This window comes from Gallus gallus, chromosome 1, assembly GCF_016699485.2.
Source record: "Gallus gallus isolate bGalGal1 chromosome 1, bGalGal1.mat.broiler.GRCg7b, whole genome shotgun sequence".
NCBI lineage: Eukaryota > Metazoa > Chordata > Aves > Galliformes > Phasianidae > Gallus > Gallus gallus.
In genome coordinates, this window is record NC_052532.1 from 38,259,824 (window position 1) to 38,285,982 (window position 26,159).

General features: G+C 41.4%; 1 protein-coding gene across 1 annotated transcript in view; it reads left to right on the forward strand.

The window, feature by feature from the left end:
- Positions 1–1,427: 1,427 nt before the first annotated feature.
- Positions 1,428–26,159, forward strand: part of ZDHHC17 (zinc finger DHHC-type containing 17) — a 66,205-nt gene continuing 41,473 nt past the window's right edge. Inside the window, exons 1-2 of the mRNA NM_001030745.2 lie at positions 1,428–1,564; positions 18,715–18,818. Of these exons, the coding sequence (NP_001025916.2) occupies positions 1,502–1,564; positions 18,715–18,818 (167 nt within the window). The 5' untranslated portion in view covers positions 1,428–1,501. The remainder of the gene's footprint in view (positions 1,565–18,714; positions 18,819–26,159) is intronic.

A 26,159-nucleotide genomic window follows, 5' to 3' on the forward strand; every position in this document is an offset into this window, starting at 1 on the left:
CTTCTTGACAATTGCAAATTTACATTTATTTATACAGCAAAAAGATATTTACGGTTTAACATTTTAATAACGCTGTAGTCAAATTTTATTAGTGATTCTCTGCTACATTTTTTATGAGACAGGAGAGTAATGAAGAACATATCATTGTGGGTTTTTAGGCTTACGAGCTTAATGTATTATGATATAACAAAACGTATAATATAAAGTCCCTTTCTCAGGGAGGCAAATGAGAGCACCATAGATATGACAACATAAAGCAGCAATCAAACCAACAATAACATTCTGTAATTGGAAAAATATTTTTTTTTATAAAACATAACATATAAAGGCAGATAATTTTGAAATAAAGAGCTTTCAGATTGCCAACAGTGGCTGTACGCATATTACGCAGGTATTAAGAACAGAGAATACAGATAAAACAAAACCTATTGCCTCACAAGACCTCATTTGGTCTCCAGATCTGCAGCAGACAGCTTGTCCATCTGGATAATGTATGTGACAGGATGTAAGAAACCATCAGTTCATCTTGTGATCAGTGATCAGAAAGGATCCTTTGGAGACTTTCTTAGAAAGGCGAGGCATTTTCAGTAACCTCAGAAATCACTCTTGATTTCTTCCTATGCTTTCTTAGCTACTTGTAGGCGTGAACATAACCTCCAAAGAGAACTGGACAAGCACTACTTTGTTTGGAAATAAATTAACATAAACCACAGAGGAGTCCTCATTTTGCTTTCATTACAAATTAGAAGGAACTTAATTAAGTTGAAATTTCTCCCCAAACCTAAATTACACTAAATATTCCTTTCAGAAGCACCGACACTGGCCTCCCCAGATGCCAAGAGGAAGCCTGAGGAAGAAAGGGCAGCTGGCTGGAAGCCACTGGGACAGGCCTTAGGGCAGGCAGCCCAAGGGACAGCACACTGGAGTTCTCCACCGCCAAGCAGGCTTTGAACCCTCTGGCAGGTTTGGTCAATGGAGTGGTTGCTTTGAGCCTGTTTGGTCACTGAGTGATTTTAAGGATTGCGTTGGAGCATCTTTTGGTGCCCGGTGGGCACCTGTACATGTGGCCAAGCCGCTGCAGAGCGTGGTAGAGCAGGCAGTGAGCACTGCCACATTCGGGCAGGCTGTGGGGCAAAGCAGGGCCCTGGTGGGAGTGAGATGTGAGAAGCACTGCAGGGAATGGCTGTCACGGGCACCACACACTCGTACTGTGGCCATTAAACCAGCAGAAGAATATTTATTTCAAAATATGGGAAAAAAAAAAAAAAACCATGAAGAAAACGCCACAGGTCAGCCCTGACGTCTGATGCTGAGCAGAAGCCCACTGGGGACTGCCGAAGCCGGCAGGCTTACTGCCGTGCTCCCGCCCCGCATGCCCGCGCATCGCAACGCAGCGCCGTCACCGCGCGGCCCCGCCTCCTCCCCTCAGCCGCCGCCGGGGGCGCGAGGGGCCGCGCGCGCGCAGTACCCGGCATGCAGCGGGCGGGCGGCTCGCACCAAGATGGCGGCGCCGCTGGACGAGTATGAGAAAGAAGCGGGCTGCGTCCCCATCCTGCACCCCGAGGTGAGGCCGGGCCCGCCGGGCGCGGCGGCGGGGCGCGGGCTCGGGGCGTGGGCTCGGGGCGTGGCGGGCGCGACGCTCAGCGCTGCGGGTAGGCGAGGCGGACGGGCTGAGCGGGGCGCGGGAATTGCGCCGCCGCCCCCCGCTCCCGGCCTGGGTGTGCGCGGTGGGGCGGGATGGGGCGGGCCGGGCGGAGGAGGGCGCGGATGCTGCTGTGCGTGTGGCGGAGAGCGGGTTGCGCCGCGGACCCTGCGCGGAACCGGGCCGAGGAGGGGGAGCGAGGCCCGGCCGCCCCCGGCCCGCTACGAGCGAGCCGCCTCTCCCCGGCAGCGCCGCCCCGCGCAGCCCGCCCGGCCCCGCCGCCCCGAGGGAAACGCTCCGGGGGCGGAACAGACGCTTCCTCCGGCTCCGTGGCACTGCCCGCGGCCGGCCTGCTCCCATCCAGCCGACGGTGCGTGGGTTTATTTAGGAGCCAGCCGCATACCGTGCCCGGCGTGTTGGCCGGGCGGTGGGAGGAGTGCTGACAGGTAACGTGCAGAGGTCGTTTCGTGTCGTGTTTTTCTTCTCCTTTGTGCCCCCCACCTTTGTCAGCAGCACCTGTGCTCTCTTGAGGACTGCCGTGATTGTTTCGAAGGGTATTTTAAACAGTTTGTAAAGCCTTTATATGCGGGCTTCTCACCTGATACGTGAGGATGGTAGGGACTAATTTTTCAGCCTACCAAAAAGACAAGTGCATATGCTCGGCTCCAGTGTCTGCTAAACAGATGGCACTCTTTTTGCCATAAACAACAAATTAAAACACACTTCTAGTTTTCTTGGTGACTGAAGAGGCTCTATAGGCTTCTATATATGGCTGTGTATCCTACCCACTCTTCTCTGCCTCTCCAAACTGTGCGTACTTAAGACTTTGAAATACAGCAGTCTATTTGAAGGTCGATGCATGCACCCCAAGGGTGGCTTGGTTGTTTCTTAAGATTTGTTTTAAGTGATGTGCGAAGAACTGGTGCTGCGTGTTTCTGTAGAGTAGCAGGAGAAATACTCTCATTTCATGTTTTACAGAAGTTGACAGTAATCATCCATGCTGACATCTTTACTTGGAAGAGGATGTTCTGAACTTGTTGAAAGCTTAGAGGGGAGGGTGAAAGCTATAAAATGGAGTAACAAGCACGTACAGGCTGTTAGAAAACCTCATTGTTTTAAAGACTGAAAATTAGTATTCAGTAAGTTAACTTTGAGTAAGGACTGCATAATGAAGAAGTGACTTAATGTGAACTGATGGAAAATCCTGAGTGAGGTGATCTGGTAGAATGTGATATTTAACTTTATGTGCTGAAGGAATATGTTTACGATAGATGAGGAAAGAAGTTAATCTAACATATTGTATACCACAACACCAGCCCCAATCTGTTAATATGCAATAAATACCACTAGTCTTGAGTTTTTATAGATGGATCTGTCTGCAAATGCTGAGCATCTGACTGCACTGACTGTGTATCTGACTAAATGACAACATTGAAGGGGAGTGTTTACATAGATTTCAGTGGGTGTTCCCTTAGTCCTTAAAATTCCCTTATGCAGATAAGCTCTCAAAGAGGAGGATGCTTTTAATGTTGCTGGTGATGGCTGTTTAAAGTGTTTCTGGAGTGTTTTATTAAAAACTTGAGGATTCTGTACCATCACAGGGCTGTATTGTTGCAGACATGCTCAGTGAACAGCACAGTGCCATCTGTGTTTAGTGGTTTTTTTTCTCTGAAGTTTAGAGGTCTTTGTACTCAATGACTTCCACTTTTTAAGAAAATAGCACCATATCCTTATGTAAGTGGTGACGTTGGAGCACATAATCGGTTCTTACGTTTGTGTACACAGAAAATGATGCTTTTTATAGGACTGTCATAACCTTTCCCAGTTTCTCATGTTTCATGCTAGTGTTAATCTCAGTGTCATGCTTCATTTTTGGATATCTTTTTGTGCTTTTAAATTTACTTATTTTTGTTCCTTGTTTGCTTTGATTAATTTGTACTACTTTCTAAGTTGAAGGGGCTTTTTTGAAGAGGAAAGTGTTTTTATGCAAATAGCTTTGCATTTTCCTGTGAGGAAACACAGGAAAATGCACATTTCGGACACTGTCTGCAAATGATGTAGGAAAGAAGGTCTTAAAAATAAAAATTACTTAAATACTCCAGTACTGAAAGATTTATTTATTTGTGAAAGGCTCAACAGCAGAAAGTGACTCCAATAATTTTTGTTAAGAAGAGGTAATAACCACTCTGAAAGTGTGACCACTTTAGATAACTGGTGATGGGATAGCTTTTTACATGGGTGTGGGGTTTTTTTCGGGGGGGGGGTGGGGGAGGGGGAGGAGGGGTGACATGGAGGTTGGAAGGGGGAGGGTATCTTGTTGACTATGATTGTGGGTTTTCCTCTTTCACTTGAAAGGCAGCCTGATTTTTATCAGGGAAACTCCCCTGCAATGAAGAGGGATGCCTACGGGTAGATCAGGTTGCTCAGAGCCCCATCCAGTCTGACTTTGAGTGTCTCTAGGGATGGGGCTTCCACCACTTCTCTGGACAACCTGTTCCAAAGCCCCACCATCCTCACTGTAGAAGACTTCTTCCTTGTATCCAACCTAAATCTGCCCACTTTCCCTTGTCCTATTATCACAGACCCTGCTAGATCCTACTCTTGTCTGCTAACATAGTTATAGGACTAATAATGCAGTAAAGCATATAAACATCATTTTTTTCACAAAGTACAATAACTAACATCCACTTTGCATCGTATGAGCATTACATGATCCTATAGCAATAATAAGCGGACGGAGTTAGCTGGCTAACTGTAGCTTCTCAGAAGTGGTTGAATAGAGGGGACTGTTCCTGAAAGTCTTATGGGAGCAAATCTACTAAACTTAAGACGTTTTTATGAATGATTTGGGAGTTACAAGATTATCACTAATACAACTTGCAGATGAACAGGGCAGATAGATATTAGGCAGTGAGGACAAAGTGATGACACAAACCCATCTAGAACCCATGTTAAGTTAGCCTAGTAAAACAAAGTCCATCTTTGTGCAGCCTTGTTCTAAATCAGCCATTGGAGGTGAGGAGCATAGGCAGGGGGCTGTATCAGGTAGTGCTATAACCAGGTGGATGTAAATATGAACAAGCAGTCTTGTGTGTTCCTTGATTTCTTTTAAAGGTGCTTTACTGATTAGGAACAAGGAGATGTTTTTTGGCTAAGCGTCTAATAATACAGTGAAGTGCTGCACTGGAGATTTTCTTCTTTGAAAGTCATTGTTAAACATTGAAAACTGCAGAGAGGTTTAAAAATGGTTTTAGTATTGCATTACGGTGGAAGAGTTCGAAAAACTCTGTTCACACTATTAGAAATAGTGAGAATTGACTTTATGCAGCACGCTTAGTGAGATGCAGTGCTTCGTTTAGTATATACTTAACAAGATCAAGTGGTTGGAAAGTGAAAACAGATGGGATCAAACTGAAAGGCACACGTGGTAAACAGTGAGGGTGAGTAATAAAGCAAGAAAGGAAACGGTGGATTATCCATCTCTTGATGCTTTCAGCTCAAGTTTGTTTGTATGCCTTTCTGGAGACCAAATGCAGTCTGAATTTGGCACATGAATAACTGTGGTGTTTCAAATCTGTGGTTATAAAGGAGCTTTACAATGATGGGCTGGCTCTGGTACTCTGAGTGACGTGTCACTGCTTTCATACCTGTGAATCCTTCAGCATGGTGGTGATGGAGCGCAGAGGTCATCAGCTGGCCTGGGCTGTGAGAGCTCTTCTCTAAGAGATAGGGTGTGTGTGCAGAGCACCCTGGACAGCGCACACATGGTCAGAGCAGGCCCTGCTGGTTTGTCTCCACCTTTCAGTGTTCACATTACGTAGTGGTAGTAACAGTGGCAAGCAGCTCAGCTTCCAGCTGTGCATGTAGCTCTGGTATGGGAATGGTTGTGCTGTTTGTACTAGATGATTTTAATAGTCCTTCTGGTCTTAAATTCCTTGGAACTTCTGATGGTTCTTGGAACCCTGACGGTTCTGTGGTAGGTAATGGTAGACTTGAAATAAAGGAACTGTGAGGGAGTATTTAGAAACTGGCTTTTGTTTTTACCATTCCTTCTTTTTGTTTGCAAGATATTATTAGTGTGTGAGCTAATACTGCCTGAACTGCCGAAGGTATTTCAGCTGTTCAGGGCTGTACCTGTTCTGAGCCGATGGAGAGGCAGCTTTGCTTTGTTATCGCTATGTCACGTGCTCTCCAGCTTTGCTGGGTTGTGCTGGATGCATGTGAGAGAGAGGTGGAAGTTGTCAAGTATTACAAAATTCCTTTGGCACTAGAAAAGTCTTGGCTGTGGATTTAGACTTTTTCATTGTTTAATCTGAAGTCAGAGACAAATCTTCCTGCAAAGTTGAAAGCAAATTGTAAAAGCTATGTGTTCTGATAGACATTGTCCCAGTTGGAGGCCCGTTATGTTTTGTTTAGTTTTTGTTTTATTTCTCTCCCTGTGGTATGTAACAATGTAGGAAGTCAGAAGCATGAAGCTGGGGGTTGGAAGATAATGGGTGAACCTACTACAGCTAACTTTGGCTCTCATTTTTTCCATTGTATGAAATACATGATTTTCATAGTCCGAGTCTATTTGCAGTGGGATTCGGTTGATGTCATTGAGGCTGTGGTGGGGTGCATGTTGTTCTTGCTTGTCCTGTAAATGAGTGGAAATTATTCGTTAATTTAGTCAGGGACTCTCCGGGAGCTAAACATTTGTGATCTTATTCAGACCAGTTATTATTTATTGCCTTATTTTTAGAAAGAAAATGGAACCATGAAGTCTCAGGCAAGTTAGCATGCTTAATATTCAAAGTCAAGTCTTGTCTTATTTAATGTATCATGGTTAGCTCATAGGCTATGAGGCCAGAGGGGACTGAAAATCTAATCTGACCTTCTAATTCAGCCATTGAAAGGTTTTCTTCAAGGAAATAATTCTTCTTATAACCAGGATACTGCTTCTACTGTAAAAAAGAAAATAAACACAATTTTACAGTAAGGTATTCCTGTATAGCTGGGCAACTTGCCCCTAAGTTTAATTATTCTGTTAAATACTGAAACCTGTCTTTAGAATGAATTTAACTTGCTTCAGATCGTTAGGTCTTGAGAGATATCCGCCCAAACACAGATCTATCTGTATGTAGTTAATACTCTGATGATTATCAGATCCCTACATCACAATTACGGTCTGCAGTCATACTGAATCTTCTGAGTATCTTGTTAAGATATGGGTGTTTTTTCTCATTCTTTAACAGTTTTCATAGTGTTATTCTTAGAACAGTCTGGTAGTGGACTCTGGAACAGCAGTGGGTTTGAGAACAGAGTGCTTTTCTGGTATTTGCATGGGGCCAGGTGCAGTTGTAAAGCATCTCCATGTTCTTGCTCGGTATGTATAGGCCATTGTAGCGATCTTGTTGGAAGCTTGTGCCAATGATTTCTAACTAGTTTGTTATCATTTATTTTGCTCACCATCAAAACTTGCCTGTAAGCTTTTGTTCCAGCACTGTAGAGAAACATGAAGTAGAGTGGGATCAAAATACAAATTCTGCAAAATGCTTAGTGCCATTTAAGCGTTCTCATATTGGCACTCCACGGAAGCTTTAAAAATATGTATGAGCTGTCGAACAGCCTTCCTGTGGCCCACACAGTTAAGGACAGTCTGTATAGTACTCACAAAATGGACAATAAAGCTCACAGATGTAGCTTTTAATAGATATGCAAGATGGGCCACATCAACTTTTTCAATATTCAAATTTCTTAATTGAACTACCAGGCCGTACTACGTAATATACTTAGAGCATTAAGGCAGACTGTCACTACTCCTTTGTGATCTCAAAGTGCTGTGTTTGGCTTTTTTCCTGTGATATCACAGTGTTCACCATTACTAGTTTTTGCATTTTCTTGGTCATAATGTAGAAATGTAGTTCATGTCGACCTTTCTCCAGACCTCTGAACTTTCTTCAGGCTCAGATGAAAAACAGTATTTCCATCTTTTAGATGAAATGTTTGATCTTTCTTAGCAGAGAGATGCAATTTAAACCACTTTTCCTCATCTAGGTGCATTGGACAGGAGAGGTTTGGGTTACCGGCAGTTCAGTTGTATTGCAGTCCTGACAACTTTTCTTTGGTGGTGTGTGTGTGAGTTTTTGTTTGGCTATTTTTGTATGGCTGCACTGTTGGCCCTGGTACCCATTATTTTTTCTTATTTCCACGTATTTCCTTTTGGAAATGTACCAGGAACTGATCTGTAACTTTCTGAAGCAGTCCCTCTTAACGCACCTGTGATGAACGTTGGCTTTGAGCTGCCTTTTTGTGTTGACTCCATTTGTCTTTGTGTGTTGTGCATGCTTCTGTTCTCTCTCATTACGTAGAATTCTTGGCTTTCAGCAGCATGTATCTCACTGTGTCTGTGTACCCTTCTGCTCAGAAAATCAATGGGGCATAAAAATTAGGGAGAAGGGTACCACTAACTTCTGAGAAGTTTAGTTTAAGCAAATAAGGAGGAAAATGTTTAGAAGGTTTGTTGGTTGCTTAGAAACTAGCTAACATTGTCATTGATGGTGCCATGTTTAGATGTCAGTGTTTGCTCTGTCCCATGCTGCTTTTCAAAGATTATATAAGAATTCAACTTCTATAGCATCCCTGTAGTTTAGTGAGACTCTGGAGCCTGTTAGAAAGGAGATTGCTCAAAATAGCTGGAGATCATCTCAAGTCAGAGAGGGAGTCTGACTGAACCGAACCCTCAGGCCTGCTGTGTGATGTAACATTGGGTTGCAATTTGTGTCATACAATCTTGAGATCTAGTAATTCCTTCCTGTGCTCCTAAGATGCCTGAAGGTCTTCCGAAGTGTTTCTGTGAAGTGTCTCTGTTTGGGAGGGAGGTACCAAAACTGGAGGGTGGTAAGAGGCTGTGGTCAGCTCGGAGGGCTCCTTGGGTCACATCCAGGGGGAGATGACTCAAGGGGGGGCAGCAGTGTAAAGGGAGAGAGGACAGCAAAGTGTGCCTCGAAAGCACCTGTGTTGGTGTACTGCGTTTAAGCTGATTTTAAGTGCAAAGCAGATCATACGCAGTCCCTCATTCTTCCTCTTGCAGTGTGTGGTCAGTAGGTGAGCTGGGATGCACATTGCTATATGGGTCTGTGGTCTGGTCTGATTGTGCTGTTGGGAGAGCTGGTAGGGGGAGGAAGGGGTGATGGAGAATGGGTGGCCGGGACCGTGAGTGAGAGCACACCATCTGGTGGCAGGGCAATTTTAGCTGGTCTTAAGTCAAGCTTGCCTTTAAACACTTCTGGCTGCGCTCCTCTGTGTCTTTGACTCATCACAGAATGAACTAGTTCTGGGAAGTAAATTGAGAGAGGATTAATCCCTTACCGTTTAAAACAAAAATCATGAAAAACAGCGTGAGTTCACTTGCCCTGTTTATTGTAGAGTGAGGTGTTCTTCAGTACTGATGGAAGTATAGAGGAAGAGTGGTGTGAGCAGTTCAGAGGGTGAGGAGTTAGTGAGGCTGCTCACACACAGCAGCACTCCACAGATTTGCTGAATTGTTTACGTTCCCGACTTCTGGCCACCTACTGGACTGCAAGCACCTTTCCTGTGCTTCCTGCTTCAGGCAGGTGAACCGGCCTGTGCTTATTATAAGTGGGAATGAGAAGTTATACGGCCATTGGTTTGCAGGTCTTTTGCTGAGTGAGGATTATGATGGGAATGGCCAATTGAAGTTTTCTGTGAGAGCTTACTGTGTGTTGGACTGATGGGTTGTTTTGTTTGTTTGTTTTCTGATATGTGCTAAGGAGAAAAGAGAGGGTTCACAGCTGGACAGATGGCTGGTTCTGTAATGCTCGTTTGCCAGTTTGGTAATCCTTGATTTATTTTTTCCCTGTTTCTCAGAGATGAATTAGTTGCAAACTCACTAAGTGGCATCGCTTACGTTTGATGTGTGTGCCTTGGCAGCTTGTTGAATAAGATATGCTTTATTATTATTATTATTATTCCTGATGATGTAGGAGAGTTTAATGAAAAATCAGAATCACAGAACAGTTTCAGTAGGAAGGGACCTTGAAGGTCACCTACTTCCAACCCCCTGCTATAGGCAAGAACACACCTCCCTCTAGACCAGGTTGCTCACAGCCCCATCCAGCCTGGCCTTGAATGCTTCCAGGGAGGGACATCCACAGCCTCACTGGGCAACCTATGTCAGTGTCTCACCACCCTCATGGTAAACTTTCAACTTGGAGGGCAAAAAAGCAAAAACTTTCATTGGTCTTAAGTTATTCTCACAATAGCTAAATACTAATGCTGGGTCTCTGGGATGTGTTTGATGTACGTTGTGAGGTCTGCAAGCTCTCATGCTCTTGAGACCTGGATATGTTTAAATCACTTGGAAAAATATAATTTCATTTCTGTTAAAACGTTCTGGTTGTGGATGAGAACACAAAGCAAAACTCTTTGAAAAGAAAACCAAGAAAGATGGAGACGTGTGTTAGTAGGAGTTGCTAAATAAGGTGAAAACTGTATGGACTTACCTTGCTAGGAGGAGGAAGTGAGTTAGAACTAGTAAAAATGTCAGTGGACTTTGAGCTGTGAATGTCTGTAGTTATTGTGGTCTTTAAGGCAATTATGTGATTGATGCACAGTATAAAGAAATAGTTCAGGAAAACCTTATTGTTTTCAACATCTTATTGCCATGTACTTATGAGAATCTTCTGGTTATTGAAATGAAGTCCTGGAGGTGCATAAATATAGCAGGGATCCAGAAAGGAGCTTCAGAGACAAGTTTGAGATGAAGATTTTGGCATGTGTCTGTGGCCCAACCTGGCCAACCTCCTGTGGCACCACTGCTTTTGGTGGTTTTTGCTACTGAAAGGCTTTGCTATTACCACCGCTAAGAAAAAATATTGTTTAGAGTAGAGCATGTAATCAATTTAATATTTTCTAGCACTCAGCAGTTATACTTTGCCTGTTTTTATTCACTTTCCTAGGATATAAGCTGGATTTTTTTATTCTATATTGAACAGCCTTCTCTCCAGTGCACTTCTGTTGCTGGGTTTAACTGGTGATGGTACGGTTTCGTGCTGAATACTTCATTAGGGAAGCTTCTGCTACTGAATGGCAAAGACATTTTGTTTTAATAACTTAAAATGACAGAAAACTCATTTATTTGAAATATGCTCACCTGAAAAAGGACTGAGGAAATAGAAAAGTGTCCAACTAGAAAATACCACAGAATGTGGGATATTTGTGTGCTATTCAAATAATTCCTTAAATCCGTAGTTAATGTAATAGAGCACTTTAACTCACACTTCTCCTAGTAAGTAATAATGTGTATATGTACCTACGATTGGAGCTAGTTATTGGTATGGGGTACCTAAGTATTTCTGTGTTGTCAATAAACCTGTTGTATGGGAACTGTTGAGTTGTGGCCTGAACCACTGATTGGTCACCTGAGGCAAGGACTGGGTCAGCTGTGGGAGCACAGGTGAAGGCAAATCCTAGACCCCATGTTAGGGCTGACTACCACTGGGGAAGGATCTCTTTCTGGAGATCCCTCCTTTGTGGAGCCTTTCATCATGAGTCTGAATCTTCGAATACGGGTGATCATTCCTTCTGTGTTTGTTTCTTTTCATTTCTCCATGATATTAGAATCATAGAATCACAAAGGTTGGAAGAGACCCACGGGATCACCCAGTCCAACCATCCACCCACCACCAATAGTTCTCACTAAACCATGTCCCTCAACACAGCGCCCAAATGTTCCTTGAACACCTCCAGGGTGGGTGACTCCACCACCTCTCTGGGCAGCCCATTCCAGTGCCTGACCACCCTTTCAGAGGAGTAGTATTTCCTAATGTCTGGCCTGAACCTTCCCTGGCACAGCTTGAAGCCGTTCCCTCTAGTCTTAATAGAATCATAGAATCACAAAGGCTGGAAAGAGAAACAGTTGGAAAAGGTTTCCAACTGTAACACCACGATACTTTTTCCAACTGTAACGCCTGTATTTACTGTTTTTGAGAACTTAGACTTTTGCATGGATATTAATGTGATTAAGTACATACTAAATTATATTATTGTAAGCTTTTAATTGCTTTAACCATTCCAAATGCTAGTAAACACGTCTGTCTTCGTGCTTGCTGGCGACACTACCTGTGTAAATAGGAGGTGTTCTGATTAGCCTCTCTCTGAACCTGATGTGGACAAAAAGGTAATCATCTTCAATTCAGAAGCACCTGTAAGTAAATGAGGAGGAAGTGGTGGGTTGGTGATGGATGCTTGCTTTGAGCAAACAAGACTGAGTTGTTGCCAGCTGTGCCTTAAATCCCCCCGATCTCTGACCTCTGTGCAGTGGTTGGATTAAAGGCTCTGGCTGAGCGGCTCTGGCTCCTTGTTACGTAAAAGCAGAGGTCTGCATTGGAGTGTGCGGGGTTATTCACTGCGCACGATGGCTGGCTGCTGTTGTAGATGGAACTCTGCATCAGCAGAAGAACAACTTCGTTGTTAAGGAAAGCATCACCTTCAACTGTAACTTGCTTTCAGGATAAAATCAGAATGTTTGAGCTACGGAATGTTTTTCCATTGTGTGTTAATTCTGTAATTAGCTTCTCTGGGGATTTCCGTAAGTTATCTTGCTTTCTGTGGGCATGCCAAGGATCCATGCAAATAGGGCAAATTTAAGAAACCGTGAAACAGACTTAACAAGATGCTGTCAAATGTGGAAAGTAATGGGAAACGGTGACAGAATTGGCATTGAGTGGAGAATTTTTGTTTGTCAAATCACATAAATTGTGTGTAATTTAACGCTGTTCTGAAGGGCAGTGAGAATCCCAGCATAAATTGCGTGTGTCCAAGTAAAAGGTGGCTTTTTTCTAAGGTGTTAGGTGGCCAGTTAAGATTCAAACGAAAGTGGCATTGAACATCCTCTCATAGGCAATGCAGACTGGTTTTCTGGCATGTATTATCTAAACAGAAGGTGTGCACACATCACACCAGCTCAGCAATCAAACAGCTCGTAGTTGTGTCCTGCAGCAGATGAACCCATACAGCTTTTCAGGCTATTCTTCTGTCTAAGTCTTCATGTGAATGAATGTAAGAAAGACGAGGCTCCCATTTGATGGCAGTCAGCAGTTAGGTTAGCTGTACACCTGCAGTGCTGGCGTTGTTTCTGGAGAAGAAACTGTGCCGATGTGATTCTGTCTGAAATGAAGGCACTGTGACTTCAGTCTCTGTTTCTGTGACTGTGTTGCAGCGTTAAGTGAGGGGGCAGGGAAAGGAAAGTGAGTGTCACCGGTCTTTAGAAAAGAGACTTGCAATAAAAATGTTATATCAGCAACACGGTCTTTTTTAGTACTGTTATTGGTTGATTTGCTTTGATTATTTTGTGAGTATTTCTCTGTTAATGTGTGAGTGGCTGGTGGATATGTTCAGACACCACTGTGGGTCTGTATGTGTAACCTGCAGTCGGTATCAATCCATTGGTCTTCACAGATTCTTGCACTTAGAAGTGGGAGGGGCACTGCTTTTAAGAAGCTTTCCTGATGTATTCCAACAAATGAAGAACTTAGAAGTTGAATGCATCATATGGGTGAAGGAATTCATTACTATTAACACCCAATAGTCTGCATTAGATACAGTAAACACGTGAGAGTTGGTTCGTTATTTAGCTACCCTGACATAGTATGCTTACTTACTGTCTATGATTTTATCAAGATTTTTTCAATTGCAGCCATGTATGACATATTACAAAGTTGTCAATAACATATATGTGTGTATATATAAAACATATATCTGACTGCCTAAATGTTATGATTTTTTCTGTTTTCGATAAAAACACAGGAAACAGCACGCAGTGTTTTATTGCTGGTACTGCTTCCATTTCTACGTTTTTATTTCAGACCTCGTTAGTATTTTCTTTCCAACTGTCTGTTAATTAACTTCGTTCCCATTCAGAATTTGACTGGCTGACTTCGATCATGATATCTCTTCCTTGCAGCAGTATTGCATAATGTTAAAGGAAAAGCAGCCGTAGCCATCTGCTGATGCCTACCAGAGCCATATGCAGCAGCTATAAGCAGCAGTGTTTTCCTCCCTTCCTTATGTCCAAACAGGCATACTGACCTATTCGTATCCTCCTGCTAAATATAATTGAGAATTAGGAAATTGCTGTCGGAACGATTCCGTCTTTGTCATCTTATTCTTTCACACATAACTGATTATTTTTTTTCTCTGTGATTTCTGTTTTTGGAACTATCTTTAAACTTCTGTCACGTTTGGCTTTTTTAATTGGGAGAGATTAATATTCAAGTACTGGGGGGAAATTGGCAGAGCTGGTGCACTTGGTGATGAAAAGAAGTGAGCAGGGATGCTGGTATTGCTTGTATTTGGGAGCCGTCCTTCCTCCACCTCCCCGCTCTTCCCTTTTAGCCATATATTTCATATTTAGCTCTATTTTCTGTTTCCCCAGCTTATTGCTCCTGTTTTCCAGAGGAGATTCCCTTTTCTCTTGCACCCTGTTTTTCTCTGCCTAATTCTTTCCTTACCCTTCATTGCTTATGCATCTGTGCAAGCAGTCTGCACAATTTGTGACTAATGAGTAATGACAAACTAACCACAGATGCATACCAGTGATTAGGGTGCTGTCAGAGGACAGTCATTGAAGTGGGAAGCTCGTCTCGAATAAGTGCCCCCTTAGAAGTAATGAGGGAACCAAGTTCAATTATAAAACAGAAATCTGTTTCTCTTGCATCCTTCCCAGCTGACCAACTCGTTCTTAGAAGCAGCATCGTTCTGTTCATCCTGTCAGCCCGGTGTCCTTCAGTATTTCAACACTTGTGTACAGTTCTGTGATTGCTTTGTCAGATGCACGATTGGCAGCTGCCGTGCTGTTCTCAGTGCCTTCTCTTTCCTTGTTTTGCCCCTATCAGTGGCTGTGGAGCTTGTGTATCTACAGCGAAAATGAATTCAGCATGCTGCCCTATGGGAAGCATCAAACAAGGAACAGCAGAATCGAGTCTGTTTTCCTCTCATAATGGCACTGGCTGATTATGGCGGTGACGTGATGGACCCAGGCTGGCTGAGCTGGGCTCAGGGAGTGCAAGGCCAAGAGCAGCAGGGGGGTTGGATGGAGCACTTTCTCTTCTAGAAGTGCTGTGCTGCTCTTTGGGCTCCGGTCACCCTTGGAACTGGCTCCTTAAAACAGGGTGCAGTAGAGATGTAGCGTTTGCAGCCTGCTTATTTGGAGGCAGTAAAGTCAGGCCTTGTCTCTAATACCTTGCATTTAGCTTTCCTGGCATTCAGGCAATGTATAGTGAGAGCTGGGAAACTATCAACAGTAGATATCAAAATAAATATAAAATAACATTTCAGTCATGTTTTCATCTGTTAGAGAGCTGATAGTGGTTTTTAAGTGGATCATCATCACACAATTAATATTTCCTGATATAACTGTTACATTGTTACTTTACTATCAGTCTGTCATGTGTTTAGAAATAAATAACTAAACCCACCCCCATTGCAAAACAAACAGCCGCAGTGCTTGCAAGGATTTTAACTGTTTTTGTTTGTGGAAGGAAATGACAGTGCAAATGACAAGACAAAACGTTCTGTGAAATGCATAATGTAAACATTTTTTCACTTCTTTAATGCTTTTTCCCATTCCTTTAAAAATGGTGGGTAACTCTATCAGAGTAGGATTTCTAATCAGAGCTTTCTCTTCCAACAAGGCAAAGGAAATAATCTCTATTTTTGTCTGTTTTAATCTTCTTCTGACCTCCAAAAATAGATGCTGTCTGAATATCGGGACTTGTGATTTCTTCTATTGTAGCCGCTGATGCAGAATGACCAGTGTTGGGAAACTCACCTCTGGTACACCACCACTGTAATCAGTCTTACCAGGGACGAGCAGGACATAGCACATCTTTATTTGAAATCAGATTTTATTCCCCCCCCCTTCCCCGCTCCATTTATATGTTGTCCTTACGAAAGCAGAGATAGCGCTGTTGAGCTCTATTGGCCAGAGGTTGGAATGTCACAAGCCAGAAAATCTCAGTTGGTTAAATACAACAGCTTATAGTTTCCTGAGAAGTCAGTGTTGAATCTAATGATGCACTGGAACAGGTTGCCCAAGGAGGTTATGGATGCCCTGAATCTGAAGGCATTGAAGGCCAGGCTGGATGTGGCTCTGGGCAGCCTGGTCTGGTGATTGGCAACCACATAGCAGGGGGGTTGAAACTAAATGATCATTGTGGTCCTTTACAACCCAGGCCATTCTATTATTCTAACGTGTAAGCAGAGACGTACAGAAACCAAAATGTCCACTGAAATGACTGAGGCTGCTAGTGAGTGTTGAAGGAAAAGGTGGAAGTCCAAGGGAAGCTGTGTTCAGTAGGCTGAGACCAGCATTCATCGGTTTTGGGCTCACCTGTTGAGAACAGTACAGAAGGGGAAATCAGAGGATCAATTTTTAGTGGTAACGACAGTGTCCTTAACATTTTAAGTGCTAGTAAACGTGGTAGGTAAGTGGGAATAGGGGCTAATAGATATAATTTCTCACTTTATTTTTGAAATAGCATTGTTAATAATTAATATTCAGGCTTTTGCTTTATGCTTATAAACCTTCTTGTGAAAGCATTGGTATTGTAAGGCTGTGGTTTCGTGGTCACTTGGGGCTGACATAATAAGCATCACTTTTAAGTGAGCAGCTCTCTTGACTTGCTGGTGTGGGCTCAGGGGATGGGAAGCCTGATTTGTGTGCTTAAAGTGCTCAGGAAAATGCAGCTGAAGAGAAATAGCGTTTCCTAGTAAATTCACAAATGCCTGAACATAAGTTTCTCAGTTTGCTTTTAATACCTGCTGGATAACAAGATGGCAGGTGTATTTTTTCCCCTTCTCAGTATCTATGGAAGCCTAAGAAATGTCTGCCTGCAGTAGGGGCCCTGCTTTGCAGGGGGGCTGGACTCGATGCTCTCTAGAGATCCCTTCCAGCCCCTGCAATTCTGTGATTCTATGAAATATATCTGGGTATTCCAGGACAGCAGATTTCCTTTGTTCTGGTCTCTGCCTGTTAGATTCTTCCTTGAGATTTTCAAGGTCTGAGCGTTATGGTTTGAAAAACACTGGTGTGATTTCACAGTGTAATAGGAGAATGGAGTTGGTATGAGTCCTGTTTCTTCTAATATGAGGGAAAAGAGAAAACTGCATGGCACAAAATAATGAATTTAGTATGCTATTATGTTTTCCTTTGTTTTCATTGTAGTGTCATCTGTTTGGTGCCTTTTGCAGCTTTACTCCAGAGAGCATGCTGGCTTATCTAGTAGCTGGGGTAGAGTAGGTTTGATTAAGGTTTTGCTGCCTTAAAATGCAAAATGAAGCACTGTTTTTGGGTAGTAAGAGGTTGTGACCTGTAATTTGGATGGCAGCAGATGCCCTGTTACAGTTCTAGGTTTTATCCTGTAGAGATGGCAACGGAGCAGCCTTCCTGCTGGGCTGGCAATGCTTAAGTGGTTAATCTAGTTAGTTTTCAGGCTTAGAAAAACAATGAGAAGATTGAGCACCACAGAAAACATTGCAGTCATGTACAGATGTCTTCTGGTGGTCTGAGTACCGAGAGAAACTGAAGAAAATCATTCTTTTTAACAAAAGCCTCTGAACAGAAATAAATCCATTTTGGTAATTGCGTATAGAGGTCGTTTGTTCTTAAAATGACATTCCTGATACAGTCAGTGGGTGCAGTCAGATGCTAATGCTTCGTTTTCCAGAAGTGCAGGGATAAGAGAGTGGATGAAGTGGGAGACCTGCTTGTCTTGATAGCAGCGTGTCCCCAAGGCTAATACATCTTCAGTCACTTCAGTTAGCTGGGGAATGTTTGTTTTCAAGAAGTTTGGGGAGATTTGAGACTGCAAATCTTTCTGTTAAGGTTGGGTGTGTTGTAGCACGATTGTCTCAGCTCAGGATAGCTTTACTTATAAATAGAAATTCTTGTGATGGAAAAAGTCAATCACCAGCTTCAATAACTAACCTTTCAAAAGGTGTTTCAAGGTGTTTCTGCCTTAATATATTAAGTAAACAATTTCTGCTCATGTAAATATTTCCTAAGGGAAACTGAATAAAAGTACAGGTATAAAGAAGGAAATAACACTTTATTAAAATGAGTTCAAATACGTTTTTTCAACTTCCAGAGAGCTTATTGCTTTATCTGTATGCCTGACTGTTCTGTTTCACGCAGCTATGCTGAATTGAACAATTGTTAGCCAAGACCATCAATTTGTGTGTGTTACTTGTAAGATACAGAAAATTGTATACTATATAAAATCCATTCTATTTCAACTTGCTGCTCTGATTTATCTGAATTCCTACATGCATTCAGCTTTTAAAGAAAAATGAAATGTTGCTACCTGAGTGATGTGTCAGTGCAGTATTTTAATGTAAATTCCACCAAGGGAAATGTTAAGGGTTGAAGTGTTTCCATTCATCAAACTAATTAAGCAAATAGGGAACACTATCTGACAAAGAACTTCATGCTGGTGCCATCTATTTCTGTGCTGAAGAGCCCTGACAAAGTATTAAATTCCATTCTTTAAGTTTTGCATCAAAAAGGGACCTGTTGATTAAACATACATAGATGGGCTCTGAAGTTGGGACTTGAGCTGTAGAATCAGTAAAGTATCAATAGATTCTAGGCACTATTATTAAATATTCCCAAGTATTTAGCTTACAGAAGATAGTTGACTGTGCAATTTGGAGTATTTGGAATATTTGTAGTAGCATTGAGCCTTCCTCAATTTGTGACACGTAGCTTTTCTAGGTTTGTTACTGTGCATATTGCATTTACTTTATTAAAAAAACAAACAAACAACCTGTTTCTTTTTGTTAGCATTCTTAAAATTACCCAAGGAAAGGATCCACCAGAACTCTGCTGCCTACAAATGGCATCTTCTGTAAGGTGTGAATTACAAAATAAAGAAATTTGAGCAGTCAGGTACCACCTTCTGATTTGGGTAGATTCATAGCATATATAGGGTACTACTCATTCATATTTCATTTTTCAAACGATCTTTTAGCAGTGCTGGTTTTGGTGTCCTAACAACAAATTTCTTTTTTAGGAAATAAAGCCTCAAAGCCATTACAACCATGGATATAGTGAATCTCTTGGACGAAAAAGCCACATTGATGATTATAGCACTTGGGACATTGTCAAAGCCACACAGTAAGTTTATTTTTGAGCTTTAAATTTGTCCTTCTGTATTAGTTGAATAGTATTTTTTAACATGAAGTAAGTTCAAGGCTGACTGTATTTGTGTATACAGTAATGCAGGATCTTATAAATGAACTGTATTGTTTAAGACAGATCTATGAGCATTGTGTGAAGCCTTGTGGTTAGCTGTAAATACAGGTGGTTGCTGGGACGATTGTTGGGAAAAAAAGCAATTTTTTCACGTTTGTGCTGGAGTTTATTTTCTCTAACAGATGATTAAAAGGTAGGTGGGCAACATGTTGATAAGCAGACATGAGGGTTTCCTTGATTTCTTGGCATCGTTTATAGGTTAGAATATGTTACGTACAGATGAATTCTGTTTCTAATTCTGCTATGAAACTGAGTTATTGTTAAGAAAGGATTGTAGGAATAAATGGAGAGGAAAATCTAACTTACGATTGCTTTCTTAATGCAGATTAATTATACAGATTTGTCTTTTGTAAAGTCCTGTAACACATTCTAACTTACAACACTTTCTAAAGAATTGTCATTGAGCTACCTTTCAACTTTCCATTATTTACTGTTCAGAAACTACCAACGTCACTTTCATCTTTCTTCTTCAGTAAGCTGAAAACATGATAGTTTTACAAAAAAAAGTCTTATGCTATTTTGAATGTCTACATGATCATGTGTATTGCCAAGCTACTTGCCTCTTATATATATTTTTATATATATTTCCACTTATTTCCAAAAAATTATCTTTAATTGAAACTACCTTTGCAACTCCTTTCCTGACTTATGCCACATTTAGGTTTAGGAGATATGTGCTTTCCTTCACTTTCTGAATGGATGGGAATTTTTAACTTTCTGATACAGACGTGGACTGAACCTATGATTGTTACTCTAAAGATTTAAATAGTAATACTACAACCTATAATCCTCTTAGCAGGGGATTCCTCGAAATGAAACCATTGGTATAACATGAAATTAGGTGCTTCTTGAAGACATGGGACTATGACAGCAGAAGCAAATTACTTTCTTCCATTTTTCTGTGCTTTTTGTATGCTTGAAAACTTAAATCCATCAAATTTAGGTTGATCTATGCTTATAGCTGGTGGATTTTAATTCTTTTCTGGTCTCTTCTAACATATAACTGACTGGCCTGTTAATTGTTATGCTCCTTCACGGTATTGGTGTGATGAGATTAGTGAGATGTCTATACATACAGACTGGGGGATGGAACACTGGTGAGCCACTCTCACCAAGTTGAACATGAGTCAGCAGTGTGCCCAGGCAGCCAGGAAGGCCAGCCATGACCTGGGATGCATCAAGCACAGCATCACCAACAGACCAAGGGAAGTGATTGTCCTGTTCTTCACTGCACTGGTGTGGCCTCACCTTGAGTACTGTGTGCGGTTTTGGGAGACTGAGAGAGAACCTCCAAAGGAGGGCTACAAAGATGAAGAGTCTAGAGGGGAAGATGTATGAGAAGCAGCTGAAGTTCCTTCGTTTGTATAGCACAGAGAAGAGGAGACTGAAGGGAGAACTCATTGCAGTCTGTAGCTTCTCAGGAGGAGAACAGGAGGGCAGTGCTGATCTCCCTGGTGACGGTGACAGGACCTGAGGAAGTGGCATGGAGCTGCATCAGGGGAGGGTCAGGCTGGGTGTTAGGAAAAGGTTCTCACCAACGGGTAGTCAATCCACCAACGTACTGGAATGGACTGCCCAGGGCAGTGGTTGTGGTGCTGAGCTTGCTAGAGTGCAAGAAGCAAATGGACAATGATTTCAGACATAGTCTGATTTTCAGGTAGTCTCGTGTTGAACCGGGAGTTGGACTTGATAATCCTTATGGGTCACCTCCCATACTCAGCGTATTCTATGATTCTATGTTTGCTTATCTGCAAGAGAGGACTCTGTTTGCCATCATACCTCAGGGATAGCTGGCTGTCAGCATGGGTATATGATCAAGTTATGCTAGTAGTATTCTGTGGAAACAATCAGATAGAAGGAAACCTCACGTCTACTTTAAGTTTTCACTGGGTTAAGTTTCTACAGGAGTTTGGAAGCCCTGTTATGTAAAATGTGGGAAACTCTGAAGTTTAAGGCAGAAAATAAGCCTACCAAGTATTGCAAGGCTTGGAATAAAATAAAGCTGCTAATACATTAACTCAGTGATAACTTACCAGCAACAACAAAGTCTTTAGAAAGATGGTGTCCACATTACTATTGAAAGTGAAGTTGCACCTGATGAGCAGCAATGGTGAAGCATCTGTTTTCTAGAACTTCTCTAACTAAACCAATAAGTTCAAGAGAAAGGCAGTAAGACAGAACAGGAATTATTTTCATTCTTCTAAGTTTTGGTGGTGGTTTGTTGGCTTTTTTGTGTGTTTTTTTTTTTTTTTTCCCACCAAATAGAAATGTATATCATTCAATGTAAGTTGGCAGCACAATTTTGTTTTGTTTCTTTCCTTTCAGAACACTTCAGACCTCCCCTAGAAGAATGTTATGGTTTTCATAGCACGATAACATCAAATGATAGCTGGGGTGCTTACTGTTAGTGCAATGAAATTCAGTTGGTCTCAGGACTGATCGGATAACTAATTACAATACAGTTGCATATCTTGCTTTTTCCTTTTAAAACAAAATAAAAACCCACAATGCTTCAAAAGACAAATATGTCATCCAAAATATTTAACATTTTGACGTAAGACCACTGGAACTGCAGGCTTCTTGACAGATGGAAGGTGCATTTCAGTGTAGCATAGAACTGTTTGCTCTCAAGTTTGTGATAATCCATGGAGAAAGCGGTCGCAACTTTTGAGTAGCTGGTCAGTCATTTAACGTATTGTCAGTTGTTGTTCATGCTGTTTTTCATGTACTACACTATGAAAAGTTTCTGCTGTGAAATCAGCTGTTTGTTAATATTGCACAAAATAGAAATGAGAAAACAGCTCCTTAAGCTACAAAGATTATTTTAAAAAAATGAATTAAAATGTTTCTCTGTATTCTCTATATGCTATTTGTAAAATTTGACTTTAAAACGTTGACTATATTGACACTTAATTGCAGAGAAATAAAAGTGTGAGTAAAGTGATGCATTCAGCAGGTGAAAATAAAAGCTTTCAAACTGTACACTTTTTTCCAGAAGAATTTTTTACATTTTGCCACTCATACTTTGCTGGAATGTTCATGAGCTTCGTCTTACTTTGTAGTTTGGACACTTATTCAATTAACATGCTTATACACTGAACTACAAAACCTCTTACAATCAAATCAAGGTTTTGTATAGGAAAGAACAGTTCAGTCAGTGTTCTCATCGCCAAGAGAATTAATTGTGTGTTTCTCCTGTTACGTTCCTCCTACAGTCTTGCCTAGAAATGGATCTACGTGATTAACCAACAGAATACTTTCCTTGTTTTGCAGAAACGTCAGCTGAAGTAAAAATGGTAGTAGTTGGTTTTTACACACATCAATAAGAAGGGACATTTTTCATTGGCAATGTTATAACATGTCCAAAGACATCTAGTTAGAGTTAAAAGTACTGGTATCTTGTCTATTTCCATCTCTTACGGTAAGCACCTGCATCATTCAAGGCTGGAGTTAACTTTGAATATGACTTCGGAGAGGTACTGTGTTAATGTAGCGACTTAAAGTTGATTGCTGACTGTTTAAAATTGTTCAAGTCATGAAACTGTGGAAAGGTAGTTATTGTTCACATATGGAGAAGTATATGGCAGGTTATGACTAGAACCACCTCTGAGACAATTTAATCCAGCTATGTTGGAAGTGTATTAAATAATATTCTGAACATTAGTGTTAAACATTAATGATATTAAGAACTACCTCTATGGGTTCTACAAGATTGATTCCTTGTGCTCCAAATATCATCTTCCTATTGCAAGTTTAACTTTCTTTTAGTTTTAGCACTGAGGTCATTCAAAATGAGATTTGTGTGCGTTGTGAAATAGTGTAGTGCAACGCTTGCAGAATCTGTGCTGAAGCTTGCTCAGGAAAAAAAGTTGGATATGTTTGAGCACATTCATAGTATACTTAATAACAAAGAAGAAGAAATCCTGCAGAACAGTGGTAATCGGTGAGGGCTGGCCAAAGTTGCAAATACTACTGTTATTTTCAGCCATTCAAAGGAAAGGATGGGCAGACTTTGGCAGAGGTACACATGCTCTTTACGTGCTTATTGTTTTAGCTCATGGATTTTTATATACACATACCATTTTCAGCAATATAATCGAAGTTCAAATGGAAGGGTGTGAGTTTTCTTTTCTGTAAACCACATTATCAAGATATCCACAACTACCTAACTGCTCTGAGACTTTGGAATGCATGCAACAGCTGAATTTCTCATCTTTCAACATCATTGTTCATGGTTCGTTAAGCAGCTCTTGAGTTTACTAAAGAGCAGCTTTGCTGTTGAAAACAAAGCTGCCTTTCTGTTTAACTTACAAACAATATAAGAATATGTAAATAGTCACCATCATTCATGGAATGAGACTTGAAAAGATTAAGGGAAAAGAAATGATCATTTTGATACTAATTGTATTTCCAGCTAAAATAGCTTGGATTGCATTTGCAATGATGGCAAGATGAGGAAGTAAACTCTTGGATTGGCCTAGTGCTGTCACTGAAAAGAAAGAGATTCCTTCCTAGTATTGTGTATTTTGCGTTGAACTTCTGGCAAAGCTGGCAGTGCCTGTTTCTTAGACTCGATGTGCGTGTCGACAAAAGTGGATTCTGTATTTAAAATGGAAAGGGATACTATTTTTAAAATTAGTTTCTAATTAAATTTAAATATCTTACGATGAAAAAATAAAGTACTACGTTAGTTTTTGCTGACATTAGGCTGTGATAACGAAATGAGCTTACACAGTGGTATTTGTGCCTTGGAAGAAGCAGTCCATTTTCTCTCAAGCACAAGACAAGCTTAATAGTATACCTTTATAATTATACTCCATTGATATTTACAAATATCACCCTCTAGAATTCACCTAAGTGTGGAATTTGTTATATTAGTGTACAAACCTCTTGTGAGATATGAATTTTTACCTCCTTCCTCCTTCTTGAAGGAGATTGCTAGAACAAGCTGCTAAGAGTGATTGTGGGTGCCCCGTCTCTGGAGGTGTTTAAGGCCAGTTGTCAGTGTGCCTTGGGAATCACACCCAGTGGGTTTGCAGATCTGCTAGTGAATTGCTTTTTAAGAACTGTCTTTTAAAAGCCCAGCGGTTTGCAATCCCACTCTGCCACAAATGAAGCAAGCAGGGTAGAAGACTGGCTGGCTGAACAGGAACTTTTCTTGGATTTAGGGCAGCAAAAGAAAATGTATCTGTGGAAGCAAGGTCTTGCTTTACAGGGACAGCACAGTGCTGCGGTTTACATCTCCTGGGAGAAAACAAGAAAAGCCAGAGCTCAACTTGATACAGGTCAGTGTAATGTCAGACAGTGAAAAAAGGCAAGGTCTGAGGAAAATTGGACTGATACTTGATGGTCACCTAGGTAGTAAGAATGGGTAAAAGGCAGAGGCATTTAATGCCCTTTTTTTACTTCAGTGTTTAACACTGATGATAGATCTTGGGCTGCCTGGTCCTCTGTGCTGGAGGACTGTGACTGGGAGAGAAATAACTTTTCAATTACAAGGGACCATCAGTTGAATGTTCGTGGGACCTGATGGGACTCACCCCATGGTATTGAAGGAGTTAGCATATGTTTTAGCTGGATCCCTCTCAACAATTTACCGCAAGGCTTTCCAGGCTGGGGAGGTTCCCACTGACTGGAAATAGTCTCTTCCAACTGCCCTATTCAATTCTGTGCACTGCCTGGTAAGACCAGAATTTGCTATCTTGCTTTCAGAAACCCTGCTATCACCCCTCTTGCTGTGTTTTTTCATTTATCCTCATTTTTGGCGGATTTGCCTGTGTTTACCCTAAACCTATTTCAGCGGCGCTTTTGACTGCAGGAACATCCAGGAATTGTATCTTCTTAACCCATTTGAGCAATCACTTGTCAGGTCACACTTTTGATCTAGACTTTAGAGATTGGCCAGACTTAGAACCTGTTTGATTTTCTTGGCAGTTACACGTGTCTGAGTGTGTGTTCTGTCTAACTGGTTGCATATTTTTGAGTCTTCATAAACCACACTGTCCTTCCATGCGCCCCCTTCTCCCCAACCTGATTGAAAACAAAGCCTTATTGCCCAAATTTTTCGTAACCACTGCTTTTCTGTTAGGTCTGAGGAATCAAGCTGTATCTGTTTGGTTCCAATTAGTATGTGCAGCAGGCAGTAATCTTTGTCCTGTTCCTTAGCAAAGCTTTTGAAAGATTAGAGAAATGACAGTAATATCCTGTGTTTGTTACAATTTCCAGTGTAACTTAACTGAGAAGTTGAGAACAGCGTGGCTTCAGTAGGTTCTGTCTAGTACTTCTTTTTAATACTTCTTTTTTAATACTGTCCGGCTCTGGGCTTGGAAAGCATTACTGACTTTGACTTAAGTCAATTGAGATTTCACTGTGGCATTACCGTCTGGGTTGAAGATCCATTCAACTATATTAAAGAAAAAGTAAGAATGGTAACTACCCTAGAAAAAAAGTCATATAGTTAAACTGGCTGACCCAAGTGGAGCAAAGAGGCCTTTAGTTGTCTAAGTCTGTGTCATCTCTAAAAAGGAAGACATAGAAGCAGCATAAGGAAAATGTACTTAAATTCCAGCTTTGAGAGGATATTAAACTTCTGCTCTAGCAGAAATCAGATATTGCATGGAGAGGAAGGTTTGGACTTGATTCCAGGTTTTGCCTGTACCAGTTTCCTTGAGACTTGGGAAATCCCTGTGGGTTGTACAAACATTCAAGTGTAGTCTTTACGAGCCTTTCTACATTGCTTTTATTGCCACTAAGAGGAGGACAAACATTAATATTAGAGTTAGATGCTCTTTGTCTGTTATCTAAGAAGGAAAAATGGGAAATGTCTGAAATATGTTTATGTCTGTAACTGACCTGATGATCTTGTTATCTGCTGATTTTTTGGAAGATATTATCATGTTGATTGGTCCAATTATTGAGGCTTTCAAGAGATGGAAAGGAAGGAAAACAGGCACGTGAAAAACAAATATAGCAGAGTCCCTGGAAGGAGATTTATTTTACCCTGGACATCTTACTGATGTGTATTTCACCTTGTTCTGCTCTATCGTTTCCTGTGGAGACAAGTCTTCTGCAAAGTCTTGAGTTGGTTCATGTAACTTCTGCAAGTGGAAAGTTATTGTTGCAACAAATCTGTGTTCACTTAGAAACTGAAAGTTTCTGCTTCGTTTCTGTTTTGTTGAAGATAGTGTATCATAATCATTATGG